Source organism: Suillus subaureus, assembly GCF_016647635.1.
Source record: "Suillus subaureus strain MN1 chromosome Unknown BJ212scaffold_12, whole genome shotgun sequence".
Taxonomy (NCBI): domain Eukaryota; kingdom Fungi; phylum Basidiomycota; class Agaricomycetes; order Boletales; family Suillaceae; genus Suillus; species Suillus subaureus.
Genome location: NW_024538568.1, coordinates 1 through 13,082, shown reverse-complemented (window position 1 = coordinate 13,082; position 13,082 = coordinate 1). Strand labels below are relative to the sequence as shown.

The 13,082-nt window shown below is 48.8% G+C and overlaps 5 protein-coding genes across 5 annotated transcripts; 4 read left to right on the top strand and 1 right to left on the bottom strand.

Moving 5' to 3' along the window:
• Nucleotides 1-105: 105 nt before the first annotated feature.
• Nucleotides 106-930, top strand: BJ212DRAFT_1479746 (uncharacterized protein; the record flags this gene model as incomplete). The annotated part of the gene is made up of 3 exons (XM_041339948.1): nucleotides 106-150; nucleotides 204-283; nucleotides 342-930. The coding sequence occupies 3 exons, from the start codon at nucleotides 106-108 to the stop codon at nucleotides 928-930; spliced, it is 714 nt and encodes a 237-aa protein (XP_041193981.1).
• A 1,408-nt stretch (nucleotides 931-2,338) lies between these two features.
• On the bottom strand, nucleotides 2,339-3,290 carry BJ212DRAFT_114347 (uncharacterized protein). The gene is made up of 2 exons (XM_041329019.1): nucleotides 3,065-3,290; nucleotides 2,339-2,998 (listed from the first exon to the last, which is right to left on the bottom strand). The coding sequence occupies exon 2, from the start codon at nucleotides 2,927-2,929 to the stop codon at nucleotides 2,465-2,467; it is 465 nt and encodes a 154-aa protein (XP_041193980.1). The 5' UTR covers nucleotides 2,930-2,998; nucleotides 3,065-3,290; the 3' UTR covers nucleotides 2,339-2,464.
• Nucleotides 3,291-3,748: 458 nt separating this feature from the next.
• On the top strand, nucleotides 3,749-4,475 carry BJ212DRAFT_1298806 (uncharacterized protein; the record flags this gene model as incomplete). Its single annotated transcript, XM_041332752.1, has 3 exons — nucleotides 3,749-3,900; nucleotides 4,057-4,135; nucleotides 4,392-4,475. 3 exons carry the CDS (start codon nucleotides 3,749-3,751, stop codon nucleotides 4,473-4,475), a joined length of 315 nt encoding a protein of 104 aa, XP_041193979.1.
• Nucleotides 4,476-4,951: 476 nt separating this feature from the next.
• On the top strand, nucleotides 4,952-8,491 carry BJ212DRAFT_1347616 (phenylalanine ammonia-lyase). Its single transcript, XM_041335373.1, has 9 exons — nucleotides 4,952-5,245; nucleotides 5,297-5,865; nucleotides 5,927-6,333; nucleotides 6,395-6,484; nucleotides 6,629-6,738; nucleotides 6,791-6,882; nucleotides 6,936-7,177; nucleotides 7,237-7,343; nucleotides 7,396-8,491. The coding sequence occupies exons 1-9, from the start codon at nucleotides 5,184-5,186 to the stop codon at nucleotides 8,141-8,143; spliced, it is 2,427 nt and encodes an 808-aa protein (XP_041193978.1). The 5' UTR covers nucleotides 4,952-5,183; the 3' UTR covers nucleotides 8,144-8,491.
• Nucleotides 8,492-12,006: 3,515 nt separating this feature from the next.
• Nucleotides 12,007-12,736, top strand: BJ212DRAFT_1479744 (uncharacterized protein; the record flags this gene model as incomplete). The annotated part of the gene is made up of 4 exons (XM_041339947.1): nucleotides 12,007-12,081; nucleotides 12,132-12,203; nucleotides 12,251-12,452; nucleotides 12,522-12,736. 4 exons carry the CDS (start codon nucleotides 12,007-12,009, stop codon nucleotides 12,734-12,736), a joined length of 564 nt encoding a protein of 187 aa, XP_041193977.1.
• Between the last annotated feature and the right edge of the window lie 346 nt (nucleotides 12,737-13,082).

Genomic DNA, 13,082 nt, shown 5'->3' with positions numbered 1-13,082 from the left:
CCCTCCGTGTCGTACTGTGGGAGTCCGAGAGCCTTATAAGCCTAGTCCCTCCTACCAAGCCATTTGTTCCTCTTTTCATCCACTCCTTGTACAGCACGCGCCATAATGATCAGCAAGGACTCATTTAACAGCGCGTCTACGCACGTAGAGGTAACAATACTATCGTCGCGCTTTTGAACGTATCTGAGCCAACACCTCTACAGTTGTCATGCATCCCCGAGGATACCACTGGCCTTGAGCGTATCATGCTTGCAGCTCAAGGTGATCTGCAGCGACTGATGAGGTATGTGAAATTTGTTTAGGCACAGTAATGTGTGCTAATGAATGAACTCCTTTTGCAGTTCGTTCTTTGCTCGGCCTATATTTATTGAGCTTGTGTACGCCAATGGCTCGCCACGGCTGAAACCAGCTTCACCCGAGCATCCCATAACACAATCGCGGCAGGTACATCTCGTATGTGCTTCGCGAATCGTTTGCACCGCTACATCGAATGTCACCATCACAAACCCTGACTTCGAACGTCTATTCCTTGACGACAAATATCCTATTGGCCAGACGTTCCGCAAAATGCTTCGTCACCCACAATTTACCCTCCTTGACGCTCAGGCACAGGTCGTTGGTGGCAAGCGGGAACTCCGCAGAACGTATACACTTGAGACGGACGGTTTTCTCTGTGAGATCCTCGAAGTGTTCCCTGACAGGGACATGTTTGCTCGTGGAGAAGCATGGCTTACTGAGAACAAACTCGAGCTTGAAAAAAGCTGCACTGTGGAAAGTCAGGATATGAAGCCCTGGTGGCTTCCTGTCAGCAAGGGCAATACTTTTCACTGGGGATTCGCTTGCTCATACGGCTTGGAACCTTCACCATTGGTATACTACCACGATATTTGGTTTGTTTCGTTGTACCTGCTCCTTCTGTACCTCATATAGATACATAGATACCTACACTAACATATCATTTCATAACATGGATACATTCATACTTTATGCGACTAGGTTCGATGTATAAGTAGTATTTAGACAGCCCTAGGTGGCATTGATGTTCGGCCCTTTCTTGAAAATATTCGGATCGGTACCGATGAATGCGTCGCGAATAACTTATTGCCGTCGCCGTATCTTATCGTCCCTCACATAGTTGACAATTGAATTAACCAAGGAGTTCGCATCCTGTAAGTCTCCGAATCACGCTCCGGACCGACGGTGTTGCCGGCCATATATTCAAGGATGACTCGTTTAGGCTTAAACCTTGCCATGGCTGTTGTGTTACATCACAAAGCAAGAACTTTAGCGAATAGCCAGAGAGATGACTCAACTTTGCTAGGTGATGTGCAAGTGTAGGCAGGTACCTGCCCGTCTTGGCGTGCATAATCAATTGACTGATATTCTGGATTCTGGAGCCCGACGTGTGAAATGAGTCATTGATAGAGATGAGGGAGAATACAGGGGTGACAGGGGAGAACTGTCTGGCGACAAAGATGCTGCCAAGCTTTGCAGTATTTCTATACCGGCCATCGTGACAGGACAGATCCGAGGCATGTTGATTGATTGCCAGGCCATATGGATAATCAGATACAAGGAAACCAACTCCATTGCTTGGCCTTTGCTGTTGAAGCCTTTCAGTCCCTTTAAAACCCGCAGACACGTGCACTGCCTTGTGAAAAGACATTGTCCAGACAATATTTGAAAGGGGGGTCACTGACAGAAATGTGATTGCCGCCCATGAAACGAGCACCACACGCGACGATTCCTAGTCACAGCAAATGTCATTTTGGGAAAAGGCGATGTACACGGCCAGGAACACGCAAGCGCGGAACGAGGTGGCGATGTCGATGGAACGGTGTATGTACGGAGTTGAAGAGCATTGTCCATATTGATAGCGGCTGCCCGTGACGTCAGGAGTGCCCAATCGCAATGCAGAGATACGTACCTGCAAACACGGGGAATCTTGTCCTGTGTGAAGATGATATGTATGAGAGCTTTGGTAGGACGGGCCTTCCCTCTGTATTTGAAAGACACCGAAAGGGAATTTAGACGTTTTGCTAAAATAGAGATCAGTGGCAGGCAGAGCCACCACCTTTGATCTCGGAGATTGGTGTTTCGATATCACGCAGAGCTCCTTCTAGCCTGAAATATGTTCTGAAACGGAAAAGACGCGGCCGTAGGTCGATAACTCTTGGTGATAATGATTCGACGAACTTCCAAATGACTCGCATAGCGACGCCGGCGTTCAAACATACTGAAGAAAGAACGGGCCGACACTGCTTTCGGTGTACAATTTCAAAGTTGCAGGACTATTGAACCATGAACGACATTGCTTTAGGTTTCCAAGCGACTCGTTCTCCCAGATCTAACGACTTCAAAATAAAGCTGAAGGTTGACCTAGCCCGGCATATCGCGTGTCACGGTGAACGAAAACGAACGCTGTGCATGGTACTGCTGTGGTATTGTGGTATACATGGTCCCGCTATCCACGTTTCTCGTCGCGTTGCAGTGGCTCATTAATGACGGTAGACGAGAAGCATGATACCGAGTTGACACTCAAGCTGCTCCCAAGTTCAGCACTGCGCGACACGTTTAGGTATCTAAGCGAATTGAAGTTGAAAATTGAAGCATGGGTTCCCTTGCCACGTTGAGCGAGCGTCGTGGGTGGTGCTGCTGTGTAATCATGATCATCTATGTTTCTCGCCGCGTCCGTGTAGCTAACGGCAACACTTTGGGATGGATGCAGACCAATTGGTAAGAAGACGCATGGATGTATCCTTGATGCGATACCGAGGATGAGGATTGTGGCAGGGATCTGCGGCGATACCGAGCGAACGATGTGAAGATACGATAGTTCGCGATTTGGGCTGTCATTACAAACTGGTGGAATACTCGGTCCTGCAAAAGTGACGTCGAGGGTCCAAGCCATGGCACAGGTGACGTGCATAGAACGCGAGGTCTGTTATCAGATATTAAACATTCGAATCACCTACAATTGCGACCGCAAACGAAGTCCCTGTATTCATTAATGCAGTCAATTACTGAAGTGCTATCACTGCGAAGACAAAGAACAAGCGCTAACCTGATCCTGTGCCGAATTCTGATTACATGATGACCTGATGCGGTAATCATTTCGGGTAACAATGTGCCAGTCTAACCTACCACAATGACAATTCCGTTGACCAACCTATTTTTAAAGTTTCCTGTGCACCACACACCTGTGGTGGTGACGACTGGGTAACGTATTGTCCTTGTAATCTGCCTGTCCTGTTCTGAAACGTTTGACCGTTAAGCTTTGTTGCAGGCCTCGAACACGAGGACACTATAATACGGTTCGTCCGATCGTGACGTGATAGAGGGTGTTGATCGGCGACCCGCAGCCTAATATTAGCAGATAATGAGAGTTTGTTAGAACGCTTCACACACACGGCCGCAGCCACTTCCCACGACTCATCAATCTGACATACATTATCGCAATCGGTTGGTAGTGTAGCCGAGTGGGCGCAAGAAGTCTAGAGTAATACTGAAAAGCCTGCGCGAAGGCTAGTCCGCGGTAAGTACCGATAAAAAGGCGGGGAATGACCACCAACGAATGGCAGAATACGGCGCTCTGGGGCTAGTGACAAGTTACCGTTCTGCCAATGACGAGCCAATACGGGTTATGTATGAAATGGCATCTGATAGCAGTACGTAGCACTACTAGATTGGATCAAGTTAAATTCATGGGGGACTTACTAATCGGTCTCGCATGCCGCCCCGAGCAAGCATGTTCGGGACGCAGCTCGGGGCGCAGGACTTAGGAGGCGAATGGAAGATCCTCAGCAATCTCAAATCTGAAACCGGCTGGGGTGTTCTGAGAATTCTACTTCAGAAGACGATGTATTTGCGCCGACTGAGACTCGAAACAAGTGCCGGCAGGTAGAAGTTTATGCCAGAACGGATGGAACTTGATTCAGTTGGTTATACGCGACGTTGAAGATACTAGTATGCCTGCGAGTGGGAGTGAAGGGTCGATAATCAGATTACCTAACACAATAGATGTATGACTTGAATCATTGGGTGGACTGCTACCAGGGGAAACGAAAAATGGGGTCTCTGCCGACTGAATGACATTAGGGACCTAGAAACCCAGGCTTTGGTATACTTCAAGTTAGTATGTACTATCCATAAGTGAGATTCGTAGATTTGCTTACGAGTAAGCTTTGATGAATAGACGTGCCGACTGCATTGGGAGATCAGACAGTACAATACAACAGATAAGATAAGAAAGAAGGGTCACAGCTGCGTAGGTTTAGCGTCCTCGGGAAAGGATAACTACAAAAATGACCCTGGCAGCATCATTGAGATAAGTGGAGATAATTTGATTATGCATGCTTGCCCCAAAAGCCTGTGACATGGGATGGGAATAGGCCAACGGGTCAACTGCGGATATCGCAGGAAACAACCCAAACATGAGTGAAACTGAAAACCAGCAAATTGAGGACGTGGCTTAGAAGAGCGTTCGTTTCAGCGTCGTCGAATCAGATTGAGCTTCTGCACAACTCGGAAATGAAGAAGGAGATCGCGAATGGTAGTAGTACGTACTAGCCTATCTGTATTTTGGAATCGGAGGACATTTGAGAAGTAGGACGGATACTGCGAACTACCCGGGAAACATGATAGTTTCAGGGTTATGATTTCGCTGGTGCGACAGGCTGAAGCCAGATTACGAGGATCATGCTACGTTCAACTGAACGTTTGTATCATATGGACATCCGTCACGGGTACCATTAGTATACGGTTCTCCCGCGAAAGTATGGTGATAGTACCTTCCATAATCACGGTTTCAATTGAACTTTGAACTAGTACCACGGTGACAGTAAGAACGTTGCTGGCACGGATCATAGATTGAGTTGACCCCCCAGAGGGGTCAACCCAGAGGGGGGGTCGCGAAGAGAACGGTATGGATCTCGATCCTGTGAGCGTCTACATTTAAAGTGCTGTGTCACATACTGTGTCATGCCAGTTAAACCTGTTCACAAGAAAGTGCAACTGCTTCAATTTTTCACGGGCGGATCACGCCGCTCGAAGAGAAATATAAAACCCAGCAAGTATCCGTTCTGAAGCTTGCATTCTAACTCGGACCGACAGAGCTATATAAACCACTTAATACCTGCCAGCACTCATAACTCTCATCCTCATTCATCTTAGACATTAACACAATGGCCACTCACGCTCTCGTCTCCCAATATGTCCAGGACGTCAAGGAGCTCGACTCCTACCTGTATGTTAATCCTATTCATTCAGGTACTTCTAGTACTCATTCCTCCTACAGCACAGGATCACCGATCACCATCACTGGGTCTACCTTGTCCCTTTCTCAAATTGCTGCTATTGCGCTTTACCCACCTTCATCTGCTGGCAGTAATTCAATTAAAATCCAACTTACTGATGACCAACATGTCAAAGCAAAAGTATCTGCCTCCCGTGCTGTCATCGAGAGTAAGGTTGCAGCAGGCATCAGTGTCTATGGTGTCAGTACTGGGTTTGGTGGCAGCGCGGACACAAGGACAGATGACCCCATTGCACTCGGTGCTGCTCTCCTCCAGCACCAGCATGCTGGCGTCATTCTCCCTACTTACGCACCGAGTTCTTCTACTGCTATCCCTACCCTCTCTTCTTTCAATAGCAACGCTCTTCCTTCCCCCGCACCGCTCTCTGATCCATTCACTAGCACTACAATGCCACCCCCTTGGACACGTGCTGCTCTCCTTGTTCGCGCTAACAGTCTCATGCGCGGACACAGTGGTGTCCGCTGGGAACTTGTCCAGAAAATGACAGAGCTCCTTAACAAAGGTATTACTCCAGTCGTTCCTATGAGAGGCAGCGTCAGTGCCAGTGGAGGTGAGTAATCTGTTTCTTGTTCTTTACCTTGCTGAGGTCCTAATCAACTCCCTTCTCACAGACCTGTCTTCCCTTTCTTACATCGCTGCAACACTCATTGGAAACCCCGCTATCAGGGCTTGGGTTCCCTTGCCCCACCCCTCTTCAGCCATATCCAGTACTTCCTCAACCCCCTTGTCAACCGGAACATCTTCGCCGCACTCCTCACCCGAATTGTCTCCCTTCTCTGCGTCCACCCCCCTCCCACCCTCAGCCGATACCCTTAACCTACCTACAGATACTCTCAAAGTGGACAATTACGGATCATACGCACTCCTTCCTGCCCCACAGGCCTTGCAGGTCGCCGGCATCACCCCCCTCCCGCTCTCAAGCAAGGAGCACTTGGGTATCCTGAATGGCACGGCATTTAGTGCAGCTGTGAGTGCACTGGTTGTGAGAGGCGCACGAGGAGTGAGCGTGTTGGGTGCTGTGAGTATTTTTATGCTTGACCTTCGCGTCCTGCATCGGACTGACTTGTCTGCGGTTATAGGTCCTAACGGCCATGTCCGTTGAAGCGATGCTCGGCGCAAGGGGCAGCTTTGATCCCTTCGTTAGCGAGGCAAGGCCGCACATTGGACAGGTGCGTTTTTTTCGGATTTTTCACGCGGTTAATAGAGCTGATTCTTTTCTTCCTTTTTTTCGTTTTCTTGTGGTGACTATCTTGCGAAACACAATGCATTTTTCACATTGCAAACACTCACAATTCCCTGGTGGCTCAATCCAGATTCATTCCGCGCGTCTCATGCACGCTCTGCTCGCCGGATCTTCCTTTGCGAGTGAACATGAGGTAGAAGTCAAGATTGAGGATGATGCTGGGGTGTTGAGACAGGATCGGCAAGTTTTGATCTCCTTAGTCCTACCAAAACTGAACGCTAAACTACCGCAGTTACTCTCTCCGCACAGCCCCCCAATGGCTCGGTCCTCAATTTGAGGACCTCGCAAATGCAGCACAAGTAGTCACGACTGAGGTTAACTCCAGTAGGTCGTCCCAACCCCGTAGCCACATACCAACTCATCCTTTACCTCAACAGCCACCGATAACCCGCTCATTGAGCCCCCTTCCGCGTCGAATAACCAGACCGGACAGGTTCACCACGCAGGGAACTTCCAAGCACTTGCCCTGACGAACGCGATGGACCACGTCCGTCTCAGCCTCGCACACATTGGGAAGCTGATGTTCGTGCAACTTACGGAGATTGTGAACCCGGCAATGAATCGGGGCTTGTTCCCGAATTTGGCGGGTGGAGAGGTCGGATTGGATTTCGCGTTCAAGGTGCGTGATTTTGGTCTGGTTGTAGTCGATGGGATGGCTTATTGCAATTACGCGGACAGGGTGTTGATATCGCCGCTGCGTCATATGTGGGCGAGTTAAATGCGCTTGGTGGAATGAACGTTGGCGTGGGCAATGTGAGCGCTGAGATGCACAATCAGAGTGTCAAGTACATCCTTTTTCTCTCTCTCCTTCCTTAACTAACCTTTTCAACCCTACAGTTCACTCGCGCTCATCTCAGCACGGTACACTCTCACTGCACTCGAAGTGTCCACTCTTCTCGCTGCATCACACCTCATGGTGATATGCCAGGCACTCGATCTCCGTGCACTCGGCGAGGAGCTGCACGAGGCGCTCCCAGGACTCATCCGCTCATCCCTCCTCAACACCTTCCCTTCGCTCACTGATAACATGACAATTACCTCCCTCGTAGTAGCTATCATCCCAGCACTCACAGAGACGCTCGATCACACAACAACGCTCGAGACAAACGCACGGATGTATAAGGTTGCAAGCGCATGCGTAGTACCGCTCGTCACAGCCCTCTCGACCTCTCCAGTGCAAGGCGCAGAGCTGAGCGCACTCCCGGTGTTCATTACATCCGTTGCTGCGGGGCTGGTGAACAAGCTGACGGAGTTACGGTGCGCGTATCTTGGCGTACAGCCGTTCGCGGTGCGCGGTGCAAGCCCGAGTGCTGAACAGACGGGGGTGGCATGGCGCGGGCCCACCCCAGCAAGCAAGTACCTCGCGTCTCGAACGCGTGCACTCTACGAGTTTGTGAGAGTGACACTTGGCGTGCGAATGCACGGGGCTGGAAATCTTAGGGGGGATGTGTTTGGGATGCGGGATGGCCTAGAGGGTGAGGATGGAACGATTGGGAATGGGATTTCGGTCATTTGTGAGGCGATTAGAGATGGAAGGGTCGGGCGGGTCGTGGTAGGGATGCTTGAAGGCATCGAGGGCTTGTGAGGAGCTCTCGTAGTCCTTCCACGATGGCTGACTTCCAGGTCCTTACATACTGACAGCCCGAGCAGGTTCGGAGAGGCAGTCGATGTCTATAACATTGTCATCCTTCTACTCTTATTTGTTTTATATTCATAAGACTGTATTTGATCATCGACATCCCTTATTCCCTTGCATGCATATATACTAGCCCGCACGCATTTATTTCCTACACTGTTCAAAGATTCCCTGTCTAAATCATGTATAACAGGCCTCTCGGATAGATTTAGGATACGTGTCTAATAGTGTTTTTTTGACGCGTTAAAGTCTCTTGATTCTTGGTATTGAACAGGTGCAGGAGCAAGTGCTACAGGCATAGCATGATAGTAACCGGAACCGTAGGTATCGTTGACATTTTGTGAAACACCGTGACAGCCGCACGATGTTCAGCAAGACTTGCACCACCACATCCTCCGTCACGGTCGCGATTCGTATCGTGAGTAAATATTTCGATCGAGCTGTTACCACGAGGCTTTCCCATCTTCCCTGAAAGCCCTGGCACGTATGAGACTCGGAGGTCAAGAGGTTGATCTCCGGGAGTCTCCAAGCCAGTCCTGCTACTTTCTGCACAATGGACTATGTTGTCCGAGTATCCCAGGCTCAGGCTCGGACTAGAGCGGCTACAACATGTGCCTCTCCAGATCCTCTCTCTTCACTCAGCAGATGATTTTCCCCCGGCAAGTCATGGGTGAGTTTCCGCGGTTGGTAATCAATATCAACATTGTGTGCCAGGGTCTAATTCACTTCCCCCACCGCCGCCGCCGTCCTAGAAGCCATGTGCTCAACAACTGCAAGCGCAGCAGGACGAGGCGCCGATAATGAACTTCCCACCGCAAAAACTCCGAAGCGAGTTTCATGAGACGTCATGGCTACATTCGAAGTACCGTCCTCATGCGTCTTCGTCTGGGGTGGGCCTAATTCATTCGTATGTTTCGGAGATTAGCTGACAACTGATAAATTTCTAGAGCTCGCAATATAACCCCCCTACCCCGCGGGGACTTGGCACACGCTCCAAGTGTTCCTCTAAGTATAGACGAACAATAATTATATTCGACTTCGACATACGGACTCTTAATCAAATTCTCTGATTTGATCATGGTCTGGGTGCGAAGCCTTTTCCTGAGTAGCTGAAGAAGGGCTTTCCAATCTAGCTTTAGCCCTTTCCTCGCCAACTCCACCACGAGTGCTCGCCTTTCCTCATGCAGCACAAGGTTCGCCACATCCTGCGGCGATAACTATGTGTATCGTTACTCGAAGCGTGGTCACGGCGCACATGCGCCGGCTTGTTGGCCCACCGGACGGATCTCAGTGTTATTCAGTATCTGTTGTTTCAATAGCTGCGTTTATTTTAGAGGTTCTCCATGTATGCTAGTGGCGACAACATGTTTGATAGAAATCAAAATATTGGCGTGATGTTCCCTTGTCGAGGTCTTGGATGAGGGACAAATTTCTCAAAAGGAAAGGGCGCCTGTGGCACTGTCATGCTGATCATACTCACACTCTACGTTCTCTAGACCATTCATGCAAAAAGTTATTCCCCCGCCACCGATAGGACGCCACGGTAATAAACAAAACGCGGCGTATTATGCTACTTCATGATCCATAAAGTTGACCTGCCGGACGGATCTCACCCGTCTCCTGCCCCTAGGAGATTCGCTCGAAATCTATTGAAACCCAATAATATTTGACATAAAAATGAGCGATTTCTCAGAGGGTGTTTCCGGACTCTCACAAATGCGGTTGAGTTGGATCAATCGGCATCGCCGAGCCTGAGGCCTGACCCACGGTGAGTCGGAGTACATACAGTGCGGGACCCCCTGTCGATATCGTTGCTCCATATATGTGCGTGCATTCTGCATTCTGTTTTGATTCACTGGCATGCGGTCTGTGTCATCGCGTATCATCCTCGTATCGGACCATTACAGCTGCGGCGTGGTTTTCGACTTGACATCGTTGCGTTCCATCAAGGTTCTGTTACCGCACTCCATTCTCGTGATCGATTCTCGTACCTGTCTTCGAATGAAGCCCGCCCTCCATATCTCAGGGTTATAGGATATTACTTTGGATAATCAGATCTTCAAAGTGTGCCATCTTGACCTTCTTTTCTTTTCCCAATCGAGTTGGGCGACTCTGTGGGGTCAAAGCCTGTAACAAATCATTTTTCCGGGCGGAACTACGGTGACCAAGCCAGGAGTGTGTAGGCGCCAGTATAGTATAGGATCAAGCTCACTGTTACTGACGTTGGCTGTACTCATCATGCGTTGACAACATCTTGTGTCATGTAAGTACGTTCATGACTGGATTGACAACATTCCGGTGTCAGTGTGTCCCGTGTCAACTCTATTCGCTGTTGTATCGGTCTTTCTTGAGAATTAACGTCGCCAAATGTCATGGAGATCCGATATCAGCAAGCGTGAGGAATCGGTGTTAGAAACCAAAGAATTCTGGTCATAATGGACGGCCATAGAAAGCGTTGAATGTGGGTATGCTTGGTGGCGATACCCTCGATACATATGCAATTAACAAAACGATTCGTCTGAAGTTGAGTGTTCGGACAGCTGTCTATGCGGCTCAGCAAGGTCGTGCGGTCTCTTAGTGTCGACGAGAGGTATTATGCAGCCAGGGAGTTGCTTGATGTAAATGAAGATTCTTCGTGAGTCGTATCCAGACTGATGTGAGGTCACGTGGCTATAACTTGGGACTCCGTGATTATATAAGTCAGGCTGGTCCCGAGCCTAGAATGTCAACCACGTTGAAGAGTAGTTACTGTATGTGAAAAACTCTTCAAGGAGATAACGTTAGGAAGTCACGACCGCCAGTAGCACAAATAGAATGCCAGAGATGTTTTCCGAGTCCCTCGGATCGAACTAGAGCACAGTCGCAGGCTACTGAGAGGTTGGGTGGTCCGTGTCAACTAAGATCTGGAATGTGGAGATTTGAAGTACGTATCAGGCTCATCAGGCTCATACATACCACAAATAACAGTCTTTAGCCGTGGTGCAACGCATCAGTGAATTCATGAGTCCGTGATATTGTAGCCGTGAGAACTATAGAAGGATACAATTTTGCTCTAGGTAAATATTGCTATGTCTACTGCGATAAATCTGAGTTGTTGGTACATAGCCATTAATGTCTGCAAATCTAGATTATCGCGAGGAGTTGATGATAAGGTTGTGACGTCGTAGCGTGACGGCCGGCAAGAGATGGTAGCGTAAGTGTGTCTCCCTTTTTGAACATTCTCATTCTTCAATATTTATGATGTGAATTATATGTCTATACAAGACTTTCTCGTGGAACGTGGTGTTCACATTGGTCACCAAATCTAGATTAACACGCGAGTTTGTGACAATGTTGTGACAATGTACCATTGCTGCCTGTAAGGGCCAGTAGCGTGAAGTGCATACGTTTTCTGAGTGTACTTATTTTTCTTTCGTTATGTTTCAACTATAAGGTTATTTATGACTTTTCGATAGACTACGCCTTTCAACCAGGTGTCGGTGTTGGCGACTAAATGCATTCCTCCAATAGTTTTGGCATTTGAGTAGTAAATGTTCTGCGTTAGAGACACAAAAAGAAACAGACCAAATAATAACTGTCAGAGGAATTGAACTCAGGAGCTTCCTGGTAAATAAATTCGGGATACGCGACATTCAACCGTTATACCATGGACGCTCAAGTTTTGTCGATCCAACGTGACATATACTATTCCGGTAAATGCCGGAGACATATTTTGCCCAAATCGGGACATTTCTCTCAAACGCGCTAACTCAACGTTCGACGAGGGTGATCAATCTGAATTGGATTTTCATATCTACTACTCTAGTACCAGTATGAATAACAATTCTGATGTTGACGGAGGAGTCAGAAACCAAAATGGAGACCAAGACCAAGACCGAGATCACCAGGTACGTCGAGGATTAAAAAAAACCATTCGCTACTCACCGATATTCGACAGATTCCCGGACACCTTTTGCAACTCGCACCGAGGCCTCGGAACGTGACGTTCACGATGTCCGGAAGACAGGTGGTGAGTGACGCATTCATCAGTGAGCCACAACACTGACCTTGTTGAAGGAACTGATGTATATTACATGGGCAGCCGCGCGAAACCGCGTGCGTCAACAACTCTACAACCCCAACTTACCATTTCAACCCTATCCGCTGCCTCCGGTCTGGTCAGACGAAATGCGCGCGATGATGGTGCTGTGGATTGCGAGAGAGCGCCGGATTTTCGAGATGGAGATAGAGGAATTGGAGTGTCTCCTGGGACTCAGAGGTGCGCGTTAGCGCTTCTAGGTAAGCTGGGTTAAAACTATAAAATTCTGAATGGGCTTATGAGTATCAGACCGTACGCATGAAGAGGGATGGAAGTTCCAAGAGGCCGAGAATGAAGTTAAGTGGCTGCCCATACTGGACACATGCACGATACAATGTAACACCAAATACTCCCACATACAAATTTATGAAGTCGTAGTTGCTGCCTTCACGCCACAACGTCCTTCTCGGGTGCTTCTCGTGGAAAAGCAAGAGGAGGGACTCAATCGGACTCTTGTCGTGTGATATCTGGTCCGCGCTGTGTTGGCTGTACTTGGCGAGTTTGAGCGCAGTATGCTTGGAAGTAGTGCCTCGAGAGGGTTGTAGGACATCAGTGATGAGGTTGAGAAGTGTCGATTTTCCGGCACCGTTTGCACCGAGGATGGCTACACAAGAGTCCATACTACATACGAGTGAGCTGGACAAGACCCAAGGTAGAAAGAAAAGACGTACTCCATACAATTATTGTACAAGTAATCTTCAGGATTGCCGAGTATGAGAAGGCGACTTCGTCGAATGCAATGATAGGAGGGAGTTTGCGAATACCCTCGAAGTGGAAGCGCAGTGGTCGAGGTCTCGACTTTTTCGACGA

Excerpts from the sequence above, each read along its gene's own strand:
- BJ212DRAFT_1347616 (XM_041335373.1), top strand. The coding sequence starts at position 5,184 with ATGGCCACTCACGCTCTCGTCTCCCAATATGTCCAGGACGTCAAGGAG. Across the intron at positions 6,485-6,628 it reads CAAGGCCGCACATTGGACAG|ATTCATTCCGCGCGTCTCAT; the intron begins GTGCGTTTTTTT and ends GGCTCAATCCAG. Across the intron at positions 6,739-6,790 it reads GGGGTGTTGAGACAGGATCG|TTACTCTCTCCGCACAGCCC; the intron begins GCAAGTTTTGAT and ends AAACTACCGCAG.
- BJ212DRAFT_114347 (XM_041329019.1), bottom strand. The coding sequence starts at position 2,929 with ATGCACGTCACCTGTGCCATGGCTTGGACCCTCGACGTCACTTTTGCA.